This window comes from Phoxinus phoxinus, assembly GCF_949152265.1.
Source record: "Phoxinus phoxinus genome assembly, chromosome: 18".
Lineage (NCBI taxonomy): Eukaryota > Metazoa > Chordata > Actinopteri > Cypriniformes > Leuciscidae > Phoxinus > Phoxinus phoxinus.
This window is the reverse complement of record NC_136893.1, coordinates 7,979,383-8,007,284: the sequence shown is the minus strand read 5'-3', so window position 1 is coordinate 8,007,284 and position 27,902 is coordinate 7,979,383. Positions and strand designations below refer to the sequence as shown.

The window sequence follows — 27,902 nt, the reverse complement described above, 5'->3', positions numbered from 1 at the left end:
ATTGAGATTTCTGACTTTTAATTGCAGCATTTAGGAAAAGAGACACTTATGAGTACTGGCATAGGAGACTTTAATTTAACAGCTTTAATTTACTCTTCATTTGATTGCATTGCTGTCTAGGAGAAACAATTGAGATGCTAATGGGATCCCATTGGGGATTTTCCTTTCCATTGGAAAGAATTTCTAGCCAAACTTACTGTAGAGAGTGTCGTGTGTATTTTATGATCACATGGGCCAGTGGACCTGCACCGCAGGCAAATGGACCGAAAGTCATTCTGACAAGCCGTGACTCGCTTAAATCCTCACATCTCCGCGAGTTGTTTAAAAGTCATTATTGGTGGAGAAACGCTAGTCCAAATAGCTGGCCATTTTCTTACAGCACTGCTGACACAAGCCTTCCCCCTCATTACCTTCTGGCCAATCAACATTTTGTCTGCCTGTCAAAAATCCCATCAGGCACTGGGCAGGCACTGGTGGACCATTAGGGTCTGATGAAACACGTGCCACTTGTTATCGTTTTAACAGACTGCTTTGCAAAGGCAGTCATTAGTGGCAGAGAGAGGAAGCTTGGGTGTTTGATGGCACCGTGACACTCCTCACCATGCCTTATTGATGGCCGTTATAGGACGCAGCCTCTTTCTCTTTTGTGTTGAGATTCCCGGTGTTACTGAGGGGGAGCTAATTACACGGCTAAGAGTTTGCACAGAGCTGTCTCGCTAAAGACTTTATCGACTGTTTGCTGTCGCAGCCGTTTCAAATCAACAGCGATTGGCGCGTCGCTGACGAGAAGCTATTCCTCTGTCTCCGCCAGCTGGAAGCATCAGCCAGAGTGATGTTAACTTTAACAGTCAACGAGAGCCAAAAACTGCCGGCTGATAAGCGACCGGTTCTCTTCGAATTTTGCAAGGAAGGGTGGAATTTCTGAATGAGTTTCTCAAATGTTTAGCTCACTTCAAATGAAAAACTATCATTATTTACTAGCCCTCATGTCATTCTATCCTCTCTGGAACACAACATGAGAATTTCCGTTGGGTGTGCTAGTCACACGTTTCCATGCATTTACGTTGAATGGGAACTGGAGCTTTTGAGTTTCATAAATTGACTGATAAAGAGGTCCATATGAATCCTTTGCTATATGTCTTCTGAAGATAGCTTTGTGTAATGATAAGACTGAAATTTAAGTTGGTTTTCACTGTAACCAGATGATTGAATCATTAAATTGAACTTGAGAGCCAAATCAGAATGCTTCAGTGAATCGGATCAACTGATTCATTGATAAGATCCAACTCAAACAATGATTCATTCATGAATTGAGTCAATTAGGCATTGCCACTTCTCTTGTAAACATGATTAGAGTTGATTTATTATTTTAAATAATGACTTATTTGCTCCATCTCCATTCCTGTTCCTCACATGACTTCAGGAAACTTACACTCTAAAAAATGCTGGGTTGTTTCAGCCTAAATTTGGGTCAAATATGGATAAACCCAGCCGTTGGGTTAAATCTTTTAATTAAAAATGTTAACCCAATGGTTGGGTTTGTCCAGATTTGACCCAGATTTGGATTAAAACAACCCAGCATTTTTTAGAGTGTAATATGGAGCATTTCAAATCATTTGAACCACTTTTATGGTGCCTTTTAAGCCCCCATAATTGCATGGAAAAGAGCAGTCTTAAAAATGTCTCCTTTTGATCTCCAAAGAACCAATTAGAAAGTTGTTTTAACGTATTTGAAACTCAGATGTTGTGGTTAAAATACAAAAAGTAGCATGTTCATTTATGAAAAACTTCTCAAAACCAGTATGATTCTGTGATGTGCTGTTCTTGAACAATCATGGATCATCTCTATCTCAGCTGAAACTCTTAAGATTAGGTCCCTTTGGTCATCTGCGGTTTACGCCGGTGACGGAACCACGCCGGGACTGGTTCTGTGCTGCTGGGTATCCAGACAGCCTGTCACTCCTAATGAGAGCCGCAATTACAGCCGTGTTAAGATCCCACTGCAATTACACCATTAAATGCCAGCAATTATCAGTTACTTAGCTTGCAGTGATTTTAGCATGAGTGCTGTGTAGCCCTGCGTGAGAGTTCCATTACCAGAAGTGGGAGCATGTTTAGAATGACAGGCTTTGGCATAGATCAAGAGTCACTATTGTTTTAGACATTCACAGAGTCACTCCTTACTGATTAAATGACTGTTCGTCAATAGATGGTCTGAATTCGGTCTGAATCGGTCCCGGAAAATTCCAAGAACTTTTGTATTAAAACGATTTGGCTGAGGTGCCAGACGGCAGGTCGGATATGAATCACCCCCCAAAAGCCCCTGTAGTTCTTTTCATTCAGTCCACGGAAAATTTCCCCATCTGAATGATTAATTATAACTCTGACTAATGGTTTTGTCGAATTCAAAGGGATTTGAACGGTTTGCTTTGCCATAACACTGCTGTTTCTGAGAAATGCCATTTTAAGGTTGCCAGCGGCAGTGTTGTGAGTAACATTACATAATCTGGTTACTTTTTGCTAACATTAAAGTTCTGAGTTGCTACTTTAAACGACTTCAAAAAGAGTTTGGACATTGAAGACACACTCACAAATATCTGAATGTCAAAACATTAAATAACAAAATTGTTCTAGAGTTTTTCTTTGAACTGTGTTTACTTTTTGAGCCAAATTTTTAACGAAATGGTGATTTAATTTATTTATTTTCTTGTCAGTTCATGAAGTAGTTTTCAGGTTCAAGTTTGATAGCCTCTAAGTGTCAAATGATTGTTGAACACTATTGTTTTATAATTGAAAATACATAAAATGCATAAAATAATGTGGTTGTACTGCCTTTCTTCAGTATTATTTTCCAATCCATTGACATTCAGGTATTTTTTAAGACTTAATAATAATAGTTGGGACCACTGTATGTTGCAGGGATAAACTCTTGCCAATACCAATTTGAATTTAAATGAAATATATATATATATTAATAATATTAAAAAATCGCATATCGCTACCATAGCACATTTTATTTGGTTCAAATATTAGTTTTATTTACAAAATATTTGTTCACTATTTTACATGCTTACTGATGCTTTCAAGTGATTGTGTGTGCGAATTTGACAAAACCTCAGCTATGCTAGCTATCTACTGTAGACAATATGACAGATTCCACAGAATTGGCAACAACAATGCAGAATGCATCACAGAAATGGCATAAAATTGGATGTACAAGATAAGCGCTGGATGTGTAATTGGTCACTTTTATCGTGAGTTACAGAATGATATTGCAAGCAGCGTTCCTCAGCGCTGGTCGTTTGAGGTCAATCTCATGCCAGGTAGATTGGAGGCAACAGCTGGCTGGTGGAATCCCAGGCTCACAGTGGGCAGATGGCTGGCGTTGTATGATTAGGGAGGGGGAGCTGATTGTGTTTGCCTGAGATTGATCAATTCGATCCTTTGTCTCTCTGCTTAAGACAATAGAGAGACGGGTTAATAAAGCACGACAGAGTGTTGGGACGCTGAGGGAAGCGGGCAGTCCTGACTCAATCGATTGAGTAAACAAAGGATATACAGCTTAGGATGAGATGTGCTGAGAAGAAAGAACATCAGTGACATTAGCAGGTTGATACTGAAGGAGGAAGAACTTATTATCTGATTTTCAAACTCTGTTTGGTTTGTTCTTATATCTAGTTGTCTGCCGATGTATTCGGGTAGCCATGTATTTTCTCAAAGTGTGTGTCTGTAGAAGAGATGCAGTACTGGACAAATGTGATGCCAAATGCATGATAGGGATTGAAACTGATGTAGCAGATTCATTTTTTCCCCACAGTTTTAATTGTTAATTAATTTGTTTAACTACAAATATGATATCCTGATGAATCACGAGTCAGGTTTCTATCCATTTTTTTTAATTTTGGGATACAAATACTTGATGGAAATACTTAGATGCAGATAAAAATGAAGTAACAATAATAATGTTTTAATATTAGTTAACACAATGCCTAACAGGAACTAACAATGAACAATACATTTACTGCATTTATTAATTTGGGTTTATGCTCATTTCTACACATACCAATATTACATGTACTAGTACATTTGTAACAGTTTAGTTGTTATATAAATTAACATTAATTTATTGTGAAAATAGGAAAGAGTATATTTATAAATTAATATTATCCGAGATTACTAAATCATGTATTCAAAAACAAAATTAATTTGCAATTTGTTGGTGTGAAAATGTTAAATATTGTCATTTACTCACCTTCAATTGAGTTTTTTAAAATTGTATATATATATATTGTTTTGGACCCCATTGACTTTCATTGACAAAAACAGGTGAAACTCTCTTTTGCGTTCTGCAGAAGATAGAAAGTCATACAGGTTTTGGAACGACATGAGGGTTAAAAAGTGGTAACAGGATGTTTTTTGGGTAAGACTCATAAACCAAGACCAATATGCATGTTTGTGGGAGGGATGTGTAGTCAGTTAAGTCAAGTTTTGTAAACGCAAGACGGCTCACAGATTGTGCTCTGGCACCAGCACACATTTGGTGGAAAAGATGTAAAAGAGAGGAAATTGAATGAAGGAGTGAAGATGGGTGTATAAAAGACAAGACAAGAGACCTAAAGTCGCTCTACTCTACAGAACCCTCTCTCTGAGCGCCACAGCTCAGGACCCAGGAGATGAACAGAACAGGCTGATGGTATCAGACTCTGCTTTACAACATTACCTTCAGCTCAGATAAATGACCAGAGAGAGAGAACGAGAGACTGACAGAGACAACACAATGATGGAAAGGAACAGAGGGGGGAAAGGGAAGAAAAATCTCATCCAGAATCTCCTCTACGCCGTCTACAGCAAAATGAGGACTATCGGGAGAGTTTGATAGGATCCAATTAAAAGCCGTCGTAGATAAAATGATGATGAATTGCAGCCGTGCAGCAGAGAGAAGCTTTGCTTCAGACTCAACACACCAGTTCCTCCCCAAACACTTTGAGGGGGGAAAAAAAGATAGGAAGGAAGCAGGGGGAAATGAGCTCAGGTGGAGAAGGGTCATCATTTTTGAGGAAGGGAGCGGGAAGCAGCTTTCGTATGTTGGGGCGAGAGGGAGAGGTGAATAACTGAAGGAGTCTCAGTTGCTTCCCACAGCGGGGTTAAGAGTGTGTCACACACTCCTGCGGAGCCGAGCTCCTGCTAGGAAGAAGATTCACCATGAGCTCAGAGCTGAATTCAAGAGCTACAGCCACTTGACGAAATGACTCTCGCCGCCAAAAAGAAACGACACAGCAGTTGCACCAATAAAACAACTCCGCATAATGAGCTACAAATGCATAATGACAGCTTCTTTTTTTCTTCTTCTTCAAAGTTAGTCAAGTATCACTAGTACTTGGAATTAGTGATTTCAACAAACCACTAACAATAAGAATTACATTTACATGCGCAACCTGTCCCGCACTGTGCAATTTCTTAAACATAAAAAGTATTATGCAATCAATAAGATATTTCTCATTATGTATACTAGAGTAATATACACAAACTCTTTATGATTATAATTATAACTGTCTTTTTGAACTTATTGACAATTAACAATGACATGCCGTACTATAGGAACAAAATAGTAGATTGAATGTTGTGTGTTAGGTGTGTGTGTGTGTGTGTGTGTGTGTGTGTGTGTGTGTGTGTGTGCGTGTGTGTGTGTTTAAAACCCCTCCCGATGTGCTGATGTGTTATTTTTACCCAGGCGCACAGGTATGCTATCAAAATGACTAATTATATAAGACTGACCCACACAAAAGGCGGCATTTTTTTTCTTCCCTCGCTCCTCACATTCCAGCAGCTGGTCTGTTTTGTTAACATCGGCACTTTCCAGCCCCACGGACCCGGAATCTCCTGCCTCACCCGCACGTATCCGTACGCCCCCCTCTTCCCCCCATCCCCCTGATCAATGGGCTTGCCAGCAGAGGACGGGCGCAGGCTGGGGAGATGCCCAGTGTGTCTCTCTATTTCTGGCCTCCATTCATTTTCCCCTGTGAGGGTAATTATGCATTTTGGGCATGCAGGTGGAGAGAGAAAGAAAGAGGACCTATACAACTCATATGTTACTCTATTCTCAGACTATTGTACATGCACAACTGCTTACACCTTTCAGGTACTATAACTGGAGGCATAATAAGTGGTGTTCTTGTTGTCTTTTATCATGTTCAGAAGTTAGTTTAATGCTTTCTTATTCTCTTTTAAGGTCAGTGCGTATAGTTCCAGCCTGTCCTCTGCAAAGTCGTTTTACTTTCACTCTTGTACGGGCAATTTGTTCATTTGAATTACTTTTGGTGGGGGATTTTTTCCCCTTGCCGTTTACAAAGATGATTGTCTGATAAGTGGCAAAATACCTTTAGAAAGATGCTGCTGAAATTGCATGAAAGTGATTGATAAAATGTTTTGTCATGTAAAGAACAGTGAAGATCAGATTTACTTGAAGCAAACTTTTATCACTTGACACTTAATGTGTTCATCCTGGTCATATATTACATCAAAATGAAAAGGGAAAATCAGCTTGAAAGCGTTTTTTGGCTGCAAATCTACGACGTGAAGCTCCCATTCCATCACATCCCAAAAGTGCTCTATTGGATTGAGATCTGGTGACCGAGGAGGCCATTTGCTTATAGTGAAATCATTGTCATGTTCAAGAAACCAGGTTGAGATGATTCGAGCTTTGTGATATGGTGCGTTCTCCTGCTGGAAGTAGCCATCAGAAGATGGGTACACTGTGGTTATAAAGCAATGGACATGGTCAGCAACAATACTCAGGTAGGATGCTCAGTTGGTACTAAGTGTGCCAAGAAAATATCCTCCACACCATTACACCACCAGCAGCCTGAACCGTTGATGCTAGGCAGGATGGAGCCATGCTTTCATGTTGTTTATGCCTACCATCTGAATTTTGCAGCAGAAATCGAGACTTATCAGACCAGGCAACATTTTTCCAATCCTTTGTTGTCCAATTTTTGGTGAGTCTGTGTGAATAGCCTCAGTTTCCTGTTCTTATCTGAGCGGCACCTGGTGTGTCTTCTGCTGCTGTAGTCCGTCTGCTTCAAGGTTTGAGGTGTTGATGTGCAACACCTCGGTTGTAACGTTTGCTTAATTGAGTTACTGTTGCCTTTCTATCAGCTCAGACCAGTCTGGTCATTCTCCTCTAAATTCTGGCATCAACTAGACATTTTCACCCACAGAACTGATGCTCACTGGATATTTTCTCCTTTTTTAAACCATTAAACCCTAGAGATGGTTGGTTGTGTGTGAAAATCCCAGTAGATCAGCAGTTTCTGAAAAACTCAGACCCGCCCGTCCAGCACTAACAACCACGCCATGTTCAAAGTCACTTAAATCACCTTTCTTCCCCATTCTGATGCTCAGTTTGAACTTCAGCACATCGTCTTATGTCACAAATATGTTTTTATAACAGTAGTATCTGTGTTTATAATAAAAAAAACGGATTAAAAAATATATAGACCCACTTTATTGAAAACGTCAGAAAATTGCATCTAATACACTTCGTCTGTGATCAACTACGCAAACACAGCAAAAGACCCTCAATAAACCCAGATCACAAGCAGCAAATCTCAATCTTGGTCTGAGCAGCGCCACATGAAGCCGTATCCCCAATGAGAATATTATGAATCATTTTTTTTTTTATATAAAATGTCCAGGCGCATTATGGTAATTATGGTAAGTCTTGAGGGAGAATGTATGTAATTGTCATGAAAATGTCACTGTGCACAATATAGACTTTTATAGGTTGCAGGCTTAAATTCATTCATTCGTTCTCTTTTTCTGAGGTGAAATGAGACCAGTATATTTTATTTTCGAGATTTTTAGCACATTTTTTATTTTGAAAACACATAACCATGGCATGGTGTGGGCGTAGTGATCACAAAGACAATAATGTATAGAGTATGTCACAGTCTAGGAGACAGTGACATTTATCAACACCTGCCATGTCAGCTCAGCACCTGAGGGGCTTTTAAAAAAAAAGACATTGCATGCATGTGTGTGAGGTTCAGCGCGTATGGAATAAGTTGCCGGATCATGGTTATTCTTAATTGGGTCATGTGCGTGTTTCTCCTCACCTTGTGTTGGAGGCCTCCATCGGCCTCATGGGAACTCACACTTGCACAAGCAATTAATTACTCTCCGCCATGTCTCCATGATGACCACGGGCTGAATAATGAGCGTTATTATTCATCCAGTCTCAAGTAGACGGAGAGCTCCTCCCCGAGCTCCTCTCACGCTGCCCTCTCTCACCAAACAGAGGCCGTTGTTTTCCTCCACCTTTTCCATAAATGCTGCATGTGACCTTTTTGTAAAGAACAATGCACCATTTAGTTGTTTCCAGCCATTTTGTGGTCACCAAAAGTCACGTGACCTCGGTTGCACGATGTTACCGCAACGATTAGCATCGAATTTGCCGATTGTTTGACTGAGGTGAGAGCGTAGTGTAATGTCAAAGGCATGTTAATGATGATATGAATAAATCATAGCTGTGTTTTCGGACGGCCCTCGGAGAACAGCGACGACCGTTGTTAAGACGCGACGCATGTGTGGGAGGACAGCTGGAGCTCTTTAAAGTTTAATGGAGCTGGGACGCTGGTGAGGAGACGTAGGCAGGAGGAGTGTGAGGGTTCACATGTCTGCTTAGGGAAGAATGTGTGTTTGGAAGCGTGGAGGTCATCTGCGGTCTGCGTGGAGGATGTGTTTGATCAAATTGGAGCTTTGAGAGAAGCTGCCAATGATTAGTTGTCAAAAGAAAGGCCTTGTGACTCGAGGGTGTTTAGCGGTTTACCCTTGACCTTGTGCCTTTCAAAGAGTCGTCAACTGACTCTTCGGCTTTGTTCAGACAGGCAGCAAACATCTGATTTATTTATTTATTTTTTGCCGTGTCCGACTCAAATCTGTTTAGATGTTTGTAACTAACCACGGCAATTCTTATTTTTTAAAAACGGTTCACATTTATATAGTTTGAAATCAGATTACAAACCTTTCTTAAGTCAAGTGGCAAATCGGTTTACTGTAGTTGTTTGTAATCTGAACCACATTAAATCTGATCACATTCGTATGGGATTTGAAATCTGATTAAAATGTGTTTTATACATTTCGGTGTCAGTTGCACTTTATTTTTTTACATCGAAATACTTTTATTTCACAAGAATGCATTAAAATGATCAAATGTGACAGTAAAGACATTTATATTATTACAAAATATTTTTTTAAATGCTGTTTTTATACGTTCTATTCATCAAATAAAAATATTTTTATCACGGTTTACTCAAAAAATATTAAGCAGCACAACAGTTTTCAACATTCATAATGTTTATATAGCAGCAAATCAGCATATTCAAATTATTTCTGAAGGATCATGTGACACTGAATGAAGAAAGCAGTAATTTTAAATTGTAATAATATTTCTGTTTTTAGTGTATTTTTTATCAAATATATGCATTCTTGGTGAGCATAAAAGACATCTTTCCAAAAACATTTGTAAAAAAACACACCAACCCCAAACATCTTTTTGTGTATGTTCAGACGCATTAAACATTAATATATTAAATGGTGAATGAGTGAACAGGTGAGTGGTTTAAGAGGCGGTGTTTGCATGAATCTGTCAATAGTGATGTAATCCCTCTGATGCTTATGTTGTCTGATGCACTTCGGGAGTTCATCATGGTGAGATGTCATGATGGACGTGAGCAAAGGCAATTTTCCGATTTCCGTCCTCGCTTTCCACAGTGACAGCTACTCAGTTATAGTAGAAGTAAGACTCTCGCTGTCGCGCTGACACTTAAATCAGTACTGCAGCAACCGATGTGGATATACCGGATATTGACTGCACTGTCAGAACAAACGGACCTGATTTCATCACTTGCAGCATGACAGACGGGTAAAGTCATAAAGATCAGATTTGAAAAGAAAAAAACCTGATTTATGTGCAATGTGAACAAAACCGGTCCTATGCTCACCATACTTGTTAGTCTTCGCTTTAACGTTTGTTTTGTTGCGCTACATTTTATAAACAATGACAGATCATTTAAAAACCTATCCGTCGTTTCGAAAGATAACAAATAAGATATATGGTCTAGTGCATTTTCTTTCTATGGAAACATTCCCACTGCGTATCATTTTGCGTGACTTTTGGAGTAATACTGAAAGTGACAATGGATAATTCACCTCAGAACTAACGTGAATAAACAAGTGTCTATGACAAAGACTGTTTCACTCACTCAGCATGTGTTTTTAATCATGTTAAAATGGTGTATTGATTCATAAAATGTACTTATGTAGGCCACATATCCATTTCGTTGCGAGTGCAGTGCGCTTGCAGAGAGACTCCGCCCACACGTTCTTCTGATTGGCTGTGGTCTTTGAGTGATTTGGTCACGTCTCATAGTCGCGTTGCATCTGGTGTGGACAGACAAATTGCTTGTCGCTGAAATCTAATCACATCGCTTCTGGTTATGAGTAGGACACGGTGTAAAACAACTAAAATATGTGTTATCTTTTTTTTTTTTTGGTTATGTGTCTATTCAGAATGACTTATTACCAGCAACCTTTATATTTTGGGTATGTCATGTATGTCAAAAATGGGGTCTGGTAAGGGGTTAAAGATCCAGTCCCCCCATTCTTTGCAAGGAAAAGAAGTACATTCTAATTCATAATTTTCTTTTTTTGTTCTTTTTTTGTTGTTCATTTGTTAAAAACAAGGGTATTCAGGATTGGAACGCCATGAGGGTGATTATGTGTGATTCCTTTCATACACTCAACGAGAGGTTGTCGCCTTGAAATGGTTTCTGCACAAAAACTGTTTTGATGTTACATACAAACACATTTGAAATGCACTGCAAAATTGTCTTCACGTGTATTGTGTATGTTCAAGTCTCAATGGTCTACTAGTGTGTGTGTGTGTGTGTGTGCGTGTGTGCGTGTGCGTGTGTGTTTGCACATGTGTGTGTATGTTGGAGACAGTTGAAGCCAAATGAGATGTGTCAGAAAGCAAATTGGAAATGCCAATTTCACTTAAGTCCCAGCAACACGCTTCACGCCTAAACTCCGCCACTTGTTTCATGTGTAAATGAATGGCTTCCGCTCTGTAATTTAGATTTTTCTGGAGCTCTCCCACATGCCCTCATTCTATTCCGCCCCGTTTCCGTCTCGCTTCCTCTTTCCCGTGCACTCACCGACCCCTCAGCTCATCCAGAAACGGACAGGACGCGCACAGACAAATCGCATTTCTTTCTGCGCGCTGGTTCTGAGTCAGTAGCTTTGCTTGAAGAGACGGTTCCTGATACTAGAAGCTCGCCTGTAAGTGTGCTGAATGTCTGCTGCTGTTTATCAGTGCTTGTAAGGAGTGTGTGTGAACGAGAGGGGCCGCAGAGAGGAGGCTGCTGTCAGGGTGGAGTGTTTTCACCTCCCCCCATATTGATCTGACAGTCTCACAATTGCGTGATGAGAATCCTGACTTGTCTCTCCTTCGCTGTCCGTCTCACTCTGTTGCTCTCTCCGTTTTATCCGTCTCACTCTCTTTCTCGCTCTCTCTCTCAAGGATACACTTTTAAATGGCAAGATTTACATGGAGCGAGATAAGCCAGCATGTTTCATTCATTCGCTGCCATTTCAGCAGGGCTGAGCTCGAGCTGTGCACCGGAACACGGTCTGCGTGCGTTTTCCTGAGCGCTCTTCATCCCGGCGGCCTCCAGTTGCATGTCAGGATCAGTGCAGTAAATCACTGATGTGCTGCACAACAATATGGTCACGTCGAATTGGCAGCATGCACACTTAAATGTATTTGCAGGGGATTTGTTTGTTTTGTCTTGTGTTTAAGTTTTTTTTTTGCTTGTTTGTTTTATTTTAGGTCGTTTTAGCGGATAGACAAATATTGTTGGATTCAAACTCTTATGTCTTGCATTAGCTTCACAGTTACAGTAGAGAGAGGACATGAAAAAAGGGTTGATTCATGGGTTATGGGAATCGGAAAATGTCGCAAGCCAGATTCAAATTCTTATTTCCTGCATGGATGCTATGAGATTGAATGTGTTCAGCATTTTTTTTGTTTGTGTGTGATATTTTGGGCATATTTGTCTTTTTATTAATTGGAGAGAGGACAGGGAATGAGTTGCGAGCCAGATTCAAACTCCAATTTCCTGCATGAACACCACAGCTGAATGTTTACTGCATTTTTTTGTTTTGTTATTTTGACATTTTGTCCTTAGTAGAGAGAAAACATGAAATTATGACTAGAAATAGGAATAATTGGTTCAGAAATAAAGGTCAGATTCAAAACCGTATTTCCTGCATATTAAATGGTATATTAAAATATTATTACATATGAAAAAGAACCGGAAAAGACGGTGAGAAGTGTAGGAAATGGTAATCGAAAAATGAAAGCTAAATTCAAGCTCTCATTTTCTGCATAAACACTACAGTCGACTGTGTCCAGCAATTTTTTTCCTGTCTTTTCAGTAGAGAGCGGACATGAAATTATGGTTAAAAATAAAAGCAAAAAAGTCAGTATTTCCCACATAAACACTACAGCGCAATGTGTCTTTTTAGTGGATGGAAAGACAATAGAGGACTGAAAGCAATAGTGAGAAGTGAGGGTAATGGGATCGAGTAATGTCAAGAGCCTCATTTCCAACCGTTTTTTTTTTTTTTTTTAGTCTTTTTAGAGGATAAACACTATAGAGAGAAGACATGAAGTGATGATAAGAAGTGGGAGTAATCAGATCTGAAAATGTTGTTCGATGTGTCATTTAATCGTTTTTTTGGTGCCTTTTTGACTTTTTGGTGTATTAACCACACTGTAGAGACAGAGATGTATGGTGATAAGCAGGAAGAGTGGGATGAAAAAAGATGTGAATCATATTCAAACCCATATTTTCCACATGATGATTGTTGAACCTGTGGTAAAATCACTGTAAAACATGACCTTTTTGTGATGTATTGCTTTAAAGGATTAGTTCACTTTTAAAAAAACTTTTGCTGATAATTTACTCACCCCGATGACATTCAAGATGTCCATGTCTTTCTTTCTTCAGTCGAAAAGAAATTAAGGTTTTTGATGAAAACATTTCTCCATATAATGGACATCAATGGGCCCCAAACGCTTCAAGGTCCAAATGACAGTGTCAGTGCAGCTTCAAAGGGCTTTAAACGATACCAGACGATGAATAAGGGTCTTATCTAGCGAAGCGCTCAGTCATTTCAAAAATAAATAAAAAAGTTAAAGTTTTGTAAGCACAAATGCTCGCCTTGCTCTGTTCTGTGATGCGTGTTCGTGACGTCACGTAATACGCAATTACGTTGAAAAGGTCACGCTTCACCAAGTCAGTGTTTACAAATTTGCGGAAGGAGGGCCATATACACATATTCAAATGTCTTTGTGTCAGTTTATCGTTTAAAATGCCCATTTCGTGTGCGTATCCTGGGTGTTGTAATATTAAAAAGCCTAAAAGAAATTTTTCGTAGAAGCGTGACCTTTTCAACGTAATTGCGTATTACATGACGTCACGAACGCGCATCACAGAACAGAGCAAGGCGAGCATTTGTGCTTATAAAACTTAAACTTTTTTATTTATCTTTGAAATGACGGAACGTTTCGCTAGATAAGACCCTTATTCATCGTCTGGTATCGGTTAAAGCCCTTTGAAGCTGCACTGAAACTGTCATTTGGACCTTGAACCGTTTGGGGCCCATTGAAGTCCATTATATGGAGAAATGTTTTTTAATCAAAAACCTTCATTTCTTTTCGACAGAAGAAAGAAAGACATGGACATCTTGGATGGCATGGGAGTGAGTAAATTATCAGCAAAAGTTTTTTAAAAAGTGAACTAATCCTTTAATTGATGAAGGGAATTTTAGTTGATGGAGGCCGGTATAATACAAACAGTCTGAAAACATCAGTTACCAAGTGTATTGAACAGCATGTAGTCATATCTATCTTTCTTTTCTCTCTCTCTCTCTCTGCAGTATGACTATGAAGGAAATGACATCAGCGACCTGCCGGTGGACCTATCAGTTGTGTGGAATGGAGATTTCGTCATTGACAACCCCTACCATATCCAAGGTAAACCTCGCCTCAGTCAGACACATCCGTTTCTCTATAGTCACTCTTTTTGTAGTATCCACCCCTCTGTGAAGATGAATTAGGGCCGTTTTATGCTTGGCTGCATGTCAGGCCTCACTGCTCTCCATACAGCTTATCTGGTCCTTCCTGAGCTGTGACTGCAGCTCGCCGCCGCTAAACAATGAGAAACCGTGTGAAACCCTCATTCAGAAAGAATGAAAAGGGTGTCAGTCGAGAAAGCGTGGTTATGGGTTCACATCCCCATCTCGATGGCTCAGCCTGACTCTTCATATACCTCAGAATGAGCGCTTTGGTCGTTTTGGGTCGAGTCCAGGTCCATTTGCTGCTAATATTTCAAGTGTCAGGCTTGTAAGGAGCTATTTAGAGCGCTGAGTGAACGGTGACTCTGGAGGGCCATCCAATAGATCGCCACACCTGGGCCAAACGTAGCTCTCGGCACCTTGAGTGATGGTAACGAGTGCCACGCTTTTCCGTTCTTCTTTTTCCCATCTCTTCGCTGTCAACAAAATCTAAAAAATGCTATTGTACACAGAGATGGGAAGGCATTAAGACGGACCCAGATCCCATGTTTGTGTAACATCCCGTCTACTAAGATGCCTTCATGTGGTCGGTTTCAAAAGGTAGAATTGATGAATGCGTCACTTTGGTTGGGTAGAGTACAAGTAAATTGATTCATAAATGTCATTTCATTTTATGATTACTTGTCTATACTCAATAGTTTGGGGTCAGTAAGGACGCATTAAAGTGATCAAACGTGACAGACATTTATACAGTTACAAAAGATTCATATTTTTAAAAAATGCTGTTGTAAAAAGCTTTGTATTATCAAAGAATCTGGAAAAACGATATCAGTTAAAAAAAATATTAAGCAGCAAAACTGTTTTCTACATATAAGGAAATATATGCAAGAAAAGCATCTTGAATTTAGTTTTTAACCACATTGACATATATTTATTTTCCTTGTGTAAAGCATAAATCTCACTAAATTTCTAAATGTATGTGTAAAAATAAAATCATTGTATATTCTCCAACTAGTTGAGATATTTCTCTCTCTCCCTCCCTCTCCCTCTCCCTCTCTCCCCCCTCTCTCTCTCTCTCTCTCAGCTCTGTCTTTATAGCACAATAAATTTATCCATCTTCGCCACGCTGCCAGAGAAAAACCCCAGCTTTGCCCTGCTGTAAAGTGGAAATGTTAATGTAATTAAATCATTCATTTGGTTCAGTTTAATTAGCGCAGCGCTACTTTTAAGCTTAGCCGTGGCTAATCAGATTAGCATGAGGCTGAGACGGATGGATACGCTGTCGCCTTTGAAGTCCGGCGGCAGTCTAAGACACCCAGGCAACAGAACATTCACCCAGTCCCATGAAGCTCCAGGGATCCATGAAAAATCTGCCATCTTTCTCTTTACAATGGGAATTTAACATCTGTAATTCACTAATTGCTAGCGGTAGCAGAAGTGATACCTTTGTTTCATAAATCATCCAATTTTTAATCTCTCTTCCTGTCAGTTGACATTTAAAGGGAACTATTTGAACATTTTAGATAATAAAAAAACATAGCAGAATGTGTTTGTGCTCTCATTTTAAAGTCACCATGAATTCAAAATGGACCATTCTTGTTTGTTTAGGGAGTATTAATTATTATAAATGATTTATCAGTGCAGATTATTGTTATACTTATTTTAATTCACATTTTAATCAAAATAACTCCCCTTCCCATCTCTATTCTGATGATGTGTTTAGTGGCTTGAGTCGAGGGCGGGACAACCTGTCACTCACATGAGATCCACCAATAGCAAAACACAACCATACAATCATTCATTCAAATTCAGATGGCCAGTTTGGCCAACCACATCCATGTTAAACCAGCAAAGACCAGCAAAGGATGGGTTTAGCTGTTTTATTCTATGTTGAGTGCGTTAAATTAAATAACAAACAAGGTTTTGTATGATTTTACTACAGTAAAGGGCTGTATTTAGGCTTATTGTGAGATGTAGGTGAAACACAACTAAAACTGTAACAGAAATATAAAAGAAAAGACACCGTTGTTTAAAAATAATCACATTTATTCTAATAAGCTCAATAAACATTTCTTCAGTGGAGTATTACAGTTCATTAGCTCAACTGTAGATGGTTTATGGTTGCCAAGCAACTTGGCACGTTAATGAAGAATTCATCTGATGTGCGGTCGCAAGGTTTTGTCCTTTGCTCTGCTTGCATATTTATCCCTCTCTTTATCTCTGTTTCTCTCGACAGCGCACCTGTACAAGTGTTACGCCATGCGGGACAGCTGTGGGATGTGTCTGAAAGCGGATCCCCGGTTCGACTGCGGCTGGTGCGTGCAGGAGAAGAAGTGTTCGCTGAGACAGGAGTGTGCTCCTCTAGAGAGCACCTGGATGCACCCCAGTGCAGGAAACAGTCGCTGCGCGCACCCCAAAATCAACAAGGTAGCACCCGTTCTCATTCTGTCACACTCCATTTAACACATTCACTATTTACAAGGCTGTCAAACACACTTTTTTACCGTGTGAGCATTTAACAGGTGTTGTTTTTGCAGAGCAGTGTTGAAGATGTAGGTTCATCAACTGTTCTTTGCATCTAATGGTCTATCAAGTACACTTTTTACTGTATTAGGTTTTTTGAGTAGTTCTATTGTTCTTTTAAACAATTATTATTTTGGCATTTGAATTTTGTTCAGATCAATATACTTTATATAATTGTACTCTTAAAAATGAAAATTCTGTCATTAATTGCTCGCCCTCATGTTTCTTCCAAACCCGTAAGACTTTGGTTAATCTTGATGAAATCTGAGAGCTTTCTGTCCCTCCATTGACAGCTACGCAACAACCACTTTGACGCTTCAAATAGTAAGACTTGATCGCTTTATATGATGAACAGATTTAATTTAGGCTTTTATTCACATATGTGACCCTGGACCACAAAGCCAGTTTACATGGGTATTTTTTTTTTAAATTGAGGTTTATTCATAATCTGAAAGCTGAATAAATAAGCTTTCTATTGGTGTATGGATTGTTAGGATAGGACAATATTTGGCCGAGATACAACTATTTGAATATCTGGAATCTGAGGGTGCAAAAAAATCCAAACATTGAGAAAATCGTCTTTAAAGTTGTCCATTTATGTTCACGACTGTGCTGCGTTCACTCACAAAAATAAATGTTTACGGTAGAAAATTTACAAAATATGTTCATGGAACATGATCTTTACTTAATACCCTAATGATTTTTGGCATAAAAGAAAAATCAATAATTTTGACCCATAAAATGTATTGTTGGCTATTGCCACAAATATACCCGTGCGACTTATGACTGGTTTTGTGATCCAGGGTCACATATAAACATTCATAAACACACATTAGTTATGATAATTAGTCGCTCAAGCTTGTTCGCTTGATTAGAAGGAGGATTAGAAGGAGGAGGAAGAGAAGAGAGAAAGAGAGAACCAACTTTTTCAGAGATCCCTTCAAGTATGCCCGGCAGTTGTTGGACGAGAAGAGAAGTGGCAAGTTGAACGTCAGTAAGGAGGAGCTGGAGCAATACATCAAGAGCCAGTATAGTGACGACAAACGAGCATCACAGCTTGGTTCTCCAGGGTATGTACCACGGCCAGCCCCCCCAACTTTACCGTTCGACAGTTCTCCACCTAAGTTGCGAGAAGTGGAGGAGGTAATCAAGAGGGCAAGGTCAGCATCAGCCCCAGGGCCGAATGGACTTCCCTACAAGCTCTACAAGAACTGCCCGCAGGTTGTCAAGGTACTGTGGAAGCTAATGAAAACAGCTTGGAGGAAGCAGCAAGTCCCGGCAGAGTGGCAGCAAGCAGTCGGTGTATTTATTCCCAAGGAGCAGAACTCCCAGACCATCAGCCAGTTCAGAAGCATTGCTTTGTTGAATGTAGAGGGAAAGGTTTTCTTCTCCGTTCTGGCAAGGAGAATGACCAACTTTCTCATGGCAAATAGGTACATCGACACGGGCTGCCAAAAGGCTGGAATCCCCGGCTTTCAAGGATGCATTGAGCACTCTTCTCTGATTTGGGATCAGATCCAGCGTGCCAGGAGAGAGAAGAGTGATGTGCATGTAGTTTGGTTGGACCTGGCCAACGCATATGGCTCAGTTCCACACACGTTGATTGACTTCGCCTTGGAGTTCTTCCATGTCCCGGGTTGTGTAAAGAACATCATCGGCAGATACTTTAGCAACCTGCACATGTGCTTTACGCTAGAGGGCTACACGACAGGATGGCAGCAGTTAGAACGTGGAATTGCGATGGGGTGCGCCATCTCCCCTATCCTGTTTGTGATGGCTTTCGAGGTAATCCTCATAGGGGCCAGGCAGGTGGTTGGAGGTATCAAATTACCATCGGGCGTGAGGCTACCACCCTTGAGGAGCTACATGGACGACGTGACAAGCATCCTTCAAACGGCTCCTTGTACAACCAGGCTCCTCAGGCGTTTTGATGAACTTCTCACATGGGCGAGGATGAAGGTCAAGGCGGAAAAATCAAGAAGCCTGTCGATAAGGAAAGGCATAGTGCAAGTCCAGGACAGCTTCGTCGCAGGAGGGGAGCCCATTCCACGGCTGGACGAAAAACCACTGCGAAGCCTGGGGAGGCAGTACACGGCAGACTTGTCAGACAGGCAGATGGTAAAGATAACCAAACAACAACTCGCAGAAGGTCTGGCAAAGATTGAGCAGAGTCAACTGCCCGGAAAGCACAAGGTGTGGTGCTACCAGCACATCCTGTACCAACGTATCCTGTGGCCCCTGAAGGTCTGTGAAATCGCTTCATCACATGTCAGCAAAATGGATAGTCTAGCCAACAATTACATCCGCAAGTGGTTAGGCTTGCCCCGATGCTTTTCAGATGCAGGTCTGTTCGGTCGGAGCATGCTGGAGCTCCCTATCAAATCCATCAGCCTAGGATATAAGCAGGAAAAGGCTCGCCTTGTGCTGGAACTAAAGAACTCTGCAGACCCGCTCATAAGGAGTGCGAATGTCCCCATCCGCACAGGCCGCAAATGGAAGGTGCAAGCAGAGGTGGATCGCGCCATCGCCAGTCTGCAACACCGAGAAGTGATGGGGGCTGTCCAGACCAGTCGTGCTGGGCTGGGCTGGGGAGCAGTGCAGCAATTCTGGTCCAAAGCCACCAAGAGACAGCAGAAGACCATGGTGGTGGACGAAATCACCAGACTGGAGAAGGAGCGCTACCATCTGAAGGCAATATCCCAGGGCACGCAAGGAGCCTGGACGAGATGGGATGCTACCATCAACAGGCGTGTCACCTGGGCGGATATCTGGAGGACGCCTCAATCCAGGCTCAGTTTCCTGTTGAGGGCGACCTACGACACACTTCCATGCCCTAGGAACCTCACGCTGTGGTATGGTGATGAAGTAGGCTGTCATCTGTGTGGGAGCGCCAAGGCAAGTCTCCGACACACCTTGTCGGGATGCAGAGTGGCACTGACCCAGGGACGCTTCAGGTGGCGCCATGATACAATCCTGACGAAGCTGGCCGAGATCCTGGAGGGCTGTAGGGTGGCAGCAAACCAGTCACCAGCAATAGAAGAGCATGCCCTGACAGGATTTGTAAAGCCTGGTGGTACACACCTATTTCCTGCGCAGAAGAAGAGCAGCATGCTCGCACCAGGTAAAGAGTGGCAGATGCTGGCAGACCTCAGGAAACAGCTGGTCTTTCCAAGAGAGATCATGACTACCACTCTCCGACCAGACATAGTCATGTGGTCCACAGTGGCGAAGCGGGCCCTCCTCATCGAGCTTACCATCCCTTGGGAGGAGAATATGGCAGCAGCCCACGAAAGGAAGCATCAGAAGTACGCCGAGTTAGCAGCGGAGTGCAAAGATGCTGGCTGGAAAGCAACCGTTCACCCTGTGGAGATCGGCTGTCGAGGCTTCGTGGGCAAAGCAGCAGTCCAGCTGCTACATGGAGTGGGCGTAACAGGCTCAAGTCTGAGGAAAGCCACGGGGGTGCTGGGAGAGGAAGCGGAGAAAGGGAGCTATTGGCTTTGGTTGAGGAGGAAAGAAATGGGGTGGGGATCATCACCCCAGTGAAGGCAGCTGCAGGGGGTGGCGGGGAGACGTCCCCAGCATGCCACCGGCCCCCCCGCCTGGAGATGTACTGGTCATGGGGGCGAAACATCAATGAACGGCGGTGTCCAGCTGATGACCCTGCAGCTGTCCCAAAGGCACCGGAGGAGGTGCGACAGGCTGGAAAGCCATAGCAGGTAATGCCACCTCACCTGTACAACAAACTGAACACCCTGGGCAACCAGTGACTCCTGCGAAAGGGCAGGTGACAGCCAGGAAAGCCTGGGGGACAGCTGGGAAAGACCAGTTGACGGCGGGAAAGAACGCACTAGGAGTGGGCGGCTAGTCACCCTACCCACTAGCGACCTGGTAGCCCCAGGACGCGCCACCCTTGACTACGAAGCAACAAAAGAAAAAACAGCCCGGGGGCCCTCCGAGAGGCGGGATGGAAGATGGGCCCACAAGGACGGACCAAATGGCAACGACAGGAACGAATAACGACAACGAGAAAATCCTCCGGAAGTGTGCGTGTGGATGGGAGAAGGTGACGTCAAGCAGGGGGCTGCGTATCCATCAAGGGAAGATGAAGTGTATGAAGCAGGCAGACCAGCAACCTCGCACTGCTCAGGAAGCAGGTCAGACGACAGGGTCCAGAAGCCGGGAGTGCAACCACAGTGCTGCAGGACCCACTGGTGCTGAGTCTCCTGAAGTGGCAGAAGGAAACCCCATGATGGAGAAGGTACCCTGCGAACACGAGGACACCAGCCCACCAGAGGCACACCCGACAAAGCCAATAAGAAAGCAGCCAGGTAGGCGCGATAAGATCAAATGGCCAAAAGCGAATGACCGGGTGGCGTGGCAGAGTCTGGATGCTGACGTGAGCCAACTTTTGGAGCTGGCGTTGAGAGGGAGCGTCGAGAGGAAACTGAACACCATTGGGGACATCATCTTCGAGGTATGCAGAGAGAGGTTTGGCGTGGTCAGTAAGAAAGAGCCCACAGTCCCAGGCAAAGGAAGAAGAGAGAGAGAGATTGAACAGCTCATTAAAGCAAGGCGCCAGCTCCGTCGGAACTGGAGGAAGGCTGCATCTCAGGAGAAGGAAGGTCTGAAGGTCCTGTGGGACGAGGTCAGACAAAACCTCGCCAGGCTGAGGAGAGTGGAGAGGATTAGAAGGAGGAGGAAGAGAAGAGAGAAAGAGAGAACCAACTTTTTCAGAGATCCCTTCAAGTATGCCCGGCAGTTGTTGGACGAGAAGAGAAGTGGCAAGTTGAACGTCAGTAAGGAGGAGCTGGAGCAATACATCAAGAGCCAGTATAGTGACGACAAACGAGCATCACAGCTTGGTTCTCCAGGGTATGTACCACGGCCAGCCCCCCCAACTTTACCGTTCGACAGTTCTCCACCTAAGTTGCGAGAAGTGGAGGAGGTAATCAAGAGGGCAAGGTCAGCATCAGCCCCAGGGCCGAATGGACTTCCCTACAAGCTCTACAAGAACGGCCCGCAGGTTGTCAAGGTACTGTGGAAGCTAATGAAAACAGCTTGGAGGAAGCAGCAAGTCCCGGCAGAGTGGCAGCAAGCAGTCGGTGTATTTATTCCCAAGGAGCAGAACTCCCAGACCATCAGCCAGTTCAGAAGCATTGCTTTGTTGAATGTAGAGGGAAAGGTTTTCTTCTCCGTTCTGGCAAGGAGAATGACCAACTTTCTCATGGCAAATGGGTACATCGACACGGGCTGCCAAAAGGCTGGAATCCCCGGCTTTCAAGGATGCATTGAGCACTCTTCTCTGATTTGGGATCAGATCCAGCGTGCCAGGAGAGAGAAGAGTGATGTGCATGTAGTTTGGTTGGACCTGGCCAACGCATATGGCTCAGTTCCACACACGTTGATTGACTTCGCCTTGGAGTTCTTCCATGTCCCGGGTTGTGTAAAGAACATCATCGGCAGATACTTTAGCAACCTGCACATGTGCTTTACGCTAGAGGGCTACACGACAGGATGGCAGCAGTTAGAACGTGGAATTGCGATGGGGTGCGCCATCTCCCCTATCCTGTTTGTGATGGCTTTCGAGGTAATCCTCATAGGGGCCAGGCAGGTGGTTGGAGGTATCAAATTACCATCGGGCGTGAGGCTACCACCCTTGAGGAGCTACATGGACGACGTGACAAGCATCCTTCAAACGGCTCCTTGTACAACCAGGCTCCTCAGGCGTTTTGATGAACTTCTCACATGGGCGAGGATGAAGGTCAAGGCGGAAAAATCAAGAAGCCTGTCGATAAGGAAAGGCATAGTGCAAGTCCAGGACAGCTTCGTCGCAGGAGGGGAGCCCATTCCACGGCTGGACGAAAAACCACTGCGAAGCCTGGGGAGGCAGTACACGGCAGACTTGTCAGACAGGCAGATGGTAAAGATAACCAAACAACAACTCGCAGAAGGTCTGGCAAAGATTGAGCAGAGTCAACTGCCCGGAAAGCACAAGGTGTGGTGCTACCAGCACATCCTGTACCAACGTATCCTGTGGCCCCTGAAGGTCTGTGAAATCGCTTCATCACATGTCAGCAAAATGGATAGTCTAGCCAACAATTACATCCGCAAGTGGTTAGGCTTGCCCCGATGCTTTTCAGATGCAGGTCTGTTCGGTCGGAGCATGCTGGAGCTCCCTATCAAATCCATCAGCCTAGGATATAAGCAGGAAAAGGCTCGCCTTGTGCTGGAACTAAAGAACTCTGCAGACCCGCTCATAAGGAGTGCGAATGTCCCCATCCGCACAGGCCGCAAATGGAAGGTGCAAGCAGAGGTGGATCGCGCCATCGCCAGTCTGCAACACCGAGAAGTGATGGGGGCTGTCCAGACCAGTCGTGCTGGGCTGGGCTGGGGAGCAGTGCAGCAATTCTGGTCCAAAGCCACCAAGAGACAGCAGAAGACCATGGTGGTGGACGAAATCACCAGACTGGAGAAGGAGCGCTACCATCTGAAGGCAATATCCCAGGGCACGCAAGGAGCCTGGACGAGATGGGATGCTACCATCAACAGGCGTGTCACCTGGGCGGATATCTGGAGGACGCCTCAATCCAGGCTCAGTTTCCTGTTGAGGGCGACCTACGACACACTTCCATGCCCTAGGAACCTCACGCTGTGGTATGGTGATGAAGTAGGCTGTCATCTGTGTGGGAGCGCCAAGGCAAGTCTCCGACACACCTTGTCGGGATGCAGAGTGGCACTGACCCAGGGACGCTTCAGGTGGCGCCATGATACAATCCTGACGAAGCTGGCCGAGATCCTGGAGGGCTGTAGGGTGGCAGCAAACCAGTCACCAGCAATAGAAGAGCATGCCCTGACAGGATTTGTAAAGCCTGGTGGTACACACCTATTTCCTGCGCAGAAGAAGAGCAGCATGCTCGCACCAGGTAAAGAGTGGCAGATGCTGGCAGACCTCAGGAAACAGCTGGTCTTTCCAAGAGAGATCATGACTACCACTCTCCGACCAGACATAGTCATGTGGTCCACAGTGGCGAAGCGGGCCCTCCTCATCGAGCTTACCATCCCTTGGGAGGAGAATATGGCAGCAGCCCACGAAAGGAAGCATCAGAAGTACGCCGAGTTAGCAGCGGAGTGCAAAGATGCTGGCTGGAAAGCAACCGTTCACCCTGTGGAGATCGGCTGTCGAGGCTTCGTGGGCAAAGCAGCAGTCCAGCTGCTACATGGAGTGGGCGTAACAGGCTCAAGTCTGAGGAAAGCCACGGGGGTGCTGGGAGAGGAAGCGGAGAAAGGGAGCTATTGGCTTTGGTTGAGGAGGAAAGAAATGGGGTGGGGATCATCACCCCAGTGAAGGCAGCTGCAGGGGGTGGCGGGGAGACGTCCCCAGCATGCCACCGGCCCCCCCGCCTGGAGATGTACTGGTCATGGGGGCGAAACATCAATGAACGGCGGTGTCCAGCTGATGACCCTGCAGCTGTCCCAAAGGCACCGGAGGAGGTGCGACAGGCTGGAAAGCCATAGCAGGTAATGCCACCTCACCTGTACAACAAACTGAACACCCTGGGCAACCAGTGACTCCTGCGAAAGGGCAGGTGACAGCCAGGAAAGCCTGGGGGACAGCTGGGAAAGACCAGTTGACGGCGGGAAAGAACGCACTAGGAGTGGGCGGCTAGTCACCCTACCCACTAGCGACCTGGTAGCCCCAGGACGCGCCACCCTTGACTACGAAGCAACAAAAGAAAAAACAGCCCGGGGGCCCTCCGAGAGGCGGGATGGAAGATGGGCCCACAAGGACGGACCAAATGGCAACGACAGGAACGAATAACGACAACGAGAAAATCCTCCGGAAGTGTGCGTGTGGATGGGAGAAGGTGACGTCAAGCAGGGGGCTGCGTATCCATCAAGGGAAGATGAAGTGTATGAAGCAGGCAGACCAGCAACCTCGCACTGCTCAGGAAGCAGGTCAGACGACAGGGTCCAGAAGCCGGGAGTGCAACCACAGTGCTGCAGGACCCACTGGTGCTGAGTCTCCTGAAGTGGCAGAAGGAAACCCCATGATGGAGAAGGTACCCTGCGAACACGAGGACACCAGCCCACCAGAGGCACACCCGACAAAGCCAATAAGAAAGCAGCCAGGTAGGCGCGATAAGATCAAATGGCCAAAAGCGAATGACCGGGTGGCGTGGCAGAGTCTGGATGCTGACGTGAGCCAACTTTTGGAGCTGGCGTTGAGAGGGAGCGTCGAGAGGAAACTGAACACCATTGGGGACATCATCTTCGAGGTATGCAGAGAGAGGTTTGGCGTGGTCAGTAAGAAAGAGCCCACAGTCCCAGGCAAAGGAAGAAGAGAGAGAGAGATTGAACAGCTCATTAAAGCAAGGCGCCAGCTCCGTCGGAACTGGAGGAAGGCTGCATCTCAGGAGAAGGAAGGTCTGAAGGTCCTGTGGGACGAGGTCAGACAAAACCTCGCCAGGCTGAGGAGAGTGGAGAGGATTAGAAGGAGGAGGAAGAGAAGAGAGAAAGAGAGAACCAACTTTTTCAGAGATCCCTTCAAGTATGCCCGGCAGTTGTTGGACGAGAAGAGAAGTGGCAAGTTGAACGTCAGTAAGGAGGAGCTGGAGCAATACATCAAGAGCCAGTATAGTGACGACAAACGAGCATCACAGCTTGGTTCTCCAGGGTATGTACCACGGCCAGCCCCCCCAACTTTACCGTTCGACAGTTCTCCACCTAAGTTGCGAGAAGTGGAGGAGGTAATCAAGAGGGCAAGGTCAGCATCAGCCCCAGGGCCGAATGGACTTCCCTACAAGCTCTACAAGAACGGCCCGCAGGTTGTCAAGGTACTGTGGAAGCTAATGAAAACAGCTTGGAGGAAGCAGCAAGTCCCGGCAGAGTGGCAGCAAGCAGTCGGTGTATTTATTCCCAAGGAGCAGAACTCCCAGACCATCAGCCAGTTCAGAAGCATTGCTTTGTTGAATGTAGAGGGAAAGGTTTTCTTCTCCGTTCTGGCAAGGAGAATGACCAACTTTCTCATGGCAAATGGGTACATCGACACGGGCTGCCAAAAGGCTGGAATCCCCGGCTTTCAAGGATGCATTGAGCACTCTTCTCTGATTTGGGATCAGATCCAGCGTGCCAGGAGAGAGAAGAGTGATGTGCATGTAGTTTGGTTGGACCTGGCCAACGCATATGGCTCAGTTCCACACACGTTGATTGACTTCGCCTTGGAGTTCTTCCATGTCCCGGGTTGTGTAAAGAACATCATCGGCAGATACTTTAGCAACCTGCACATGTGCTTTACGCTAGAGGGCTACACGACAGGATGGCAGCAGTTAGAACGTGGAATTGCGATGGGGTGCGCCATCTCCCCTATCCTGTTTGTGATGGCTTTCGAGGTAATCCTCATAGGGGCCAGGCAGGTGGTTGGAGGTATCAAATTACCATCGGGCGTGAGGCTACCACCCTTGAGGAGCTACATGGACGACGTGACAAGCATCCTTCAAACGGCTCCTTGTACAACCAGGCTCCTCAGGCGTTTTGATGAACTTCTCACATGGGCGAGGATGAAGGTCAAGGCGGAAAAATCAAGAAGCCTGTCGATAAGGAAAGGCATAGTGCAAGTCCAGGACAGCTTCGTCGCAGGAGGGGAGCCCATTCCACGGCTGGACGAAAAACCACTGCGAAGCCTGGGGAGGCAGTACACGGCAGACTTGTCAGACAGGCAGATGGTAAAGATAACCAAACAACAACTCGCAGAAGGTCTGGCAAAGATTGAGCAGAGTCAACTGCCCGGAAAGCACAAGGTGTGGTGCTACCAGCACATCCTGTACCAACGTATCCTGTGGCCCCTGAAGGTCTGTGAAATCGCTTCATCACATGTCAGCAAAATGGATAGTCTAGCCAACAATTACATCCGCAAGTGGTTAGGCTTGCCCCGATGCTTTTCAGATGCAGGTCTGTTCGGTCGGAGCATGCTGGAGCTCCCTATCAAATCCATCAGCCTAGGATATAAGCAGGAAAAGGCTCGCCTTGTGCTGGAACTAAAGAACTCTGCAGACCCGCTCATAAGGAGTGCGAATGTCCCCATCCGCACAGGCCGCAAATGGAAGGTGCAAGCAGAGGTGGATCGCGCCATCGCCAGTCTGCAACACCGAGAAGTGATGGGGGCTGTCCAGACCAGTCGTGCTGGGCTGGGCTGGGGAGCAGTGCAGCAATTCTGGTCCAAAGCCACCAAGAGACAGCAGAAGACCATGGTGGTGGACGAAATCACCAGACTGGAGAAGGAGCGCTACCATCTGAAGGCAATATCCCAGGGCACGCAAGGAGCCTGGACGAGATGGGATGCTACCATCAACAGGCGTGTCACCTGGGCGGATATCTGGAGGACGCCTCAATCCAGGCTCAGTTTCCTGTTGAGGGCGACCTACGACACACTTCCATGCCCTAGGAACCTCACGCTGTGGTATGGTGATGAAGTAGGCTGTCATCTGTGTGGGAGCGCCAAGGCAAGTCTCCGACACACCTTGTCGGGATGCAGAGTGGCACTGACCCAGGGACGCTTCAGGTGGCGCCATGATACAATCCTGACGAAGCTGGCCGAGATCCTGGAGGGCTGTAGGGTGGCAGCAAACCAGTCACCAGCAATAGAAGAGCATGCCCTGACAGGATTTGTAAAGCCTGGTGGTACACACCTATTTCCTGCGCAGAAGAAGAGCAGCATGCTCGCACCAGGTAAAGAGTGGCAGATGCTGGCAGACCTCAGGAAACAGCTGGTCTTTCCAAGAGAGATCATGACTACCACTCTCCGACCAGACATAGTCATGTGGTCCACAGTGGCGAAGCGGGCCCTCCTCATCGAGCTTACCATCCCTTGGGAGGAGAATATGGCAGCAGCCCACGAAAGGAAGCATCAGAAGTACGCCGAGTTAGCAGCGGAGTGCAAAGATGCTGGCTGGAAAGCAACCGTTCACCCTGTGGAGATCGGCTGTCGAGGCTTCGTGGGCAAAGCAGCAGTCCAGCTGCTACATGGAGTGGGCGTAACAGGCTCAAGTCTGAGGAAAGCCACGGGGGTGCTGGGAGAGGAAGCGGAGAAAGGGAGCTATTGGCTTTGGTTGAGGAGGAAAGAAATGGGGTGGGGATCATCACCCCAGTGAAGGCAGCTGCAGGGGGTGGCGGGGAGACGTCCCCAGCATGCCACCGGCCCCCCCGCCTGGAGATGTACTGGTCATGGGGGCGAAACATCA

General features: G+C 45.1%; 1 protein-coding gene across 1 annotated transcript in view; it reads left to right on the top strand.

Moving 5' to 3' along the window:
- The window catches only part of plxna1a (plexin A1a), a 220,602-nt gene that overhangs the window by 139,691 nt on the left and 53,009 nt on the right, over window positions 1-27,902 (top strand). Inside the window, exons 11-12 of the mRNA XM_079589633.1 lie at window positions 14,005-14,101; window positions 16,379-16,569. Of these exons, the coding sequence (XP_079445759.1) occupies window positions 14,005-14,101; window positions 16,379-16,569 (288 nt within the window). The remainder of the gene's footprint in view (window positions 1-14,004; window positions 14,102-16,378; window positions 16,570-27,902) is intronic.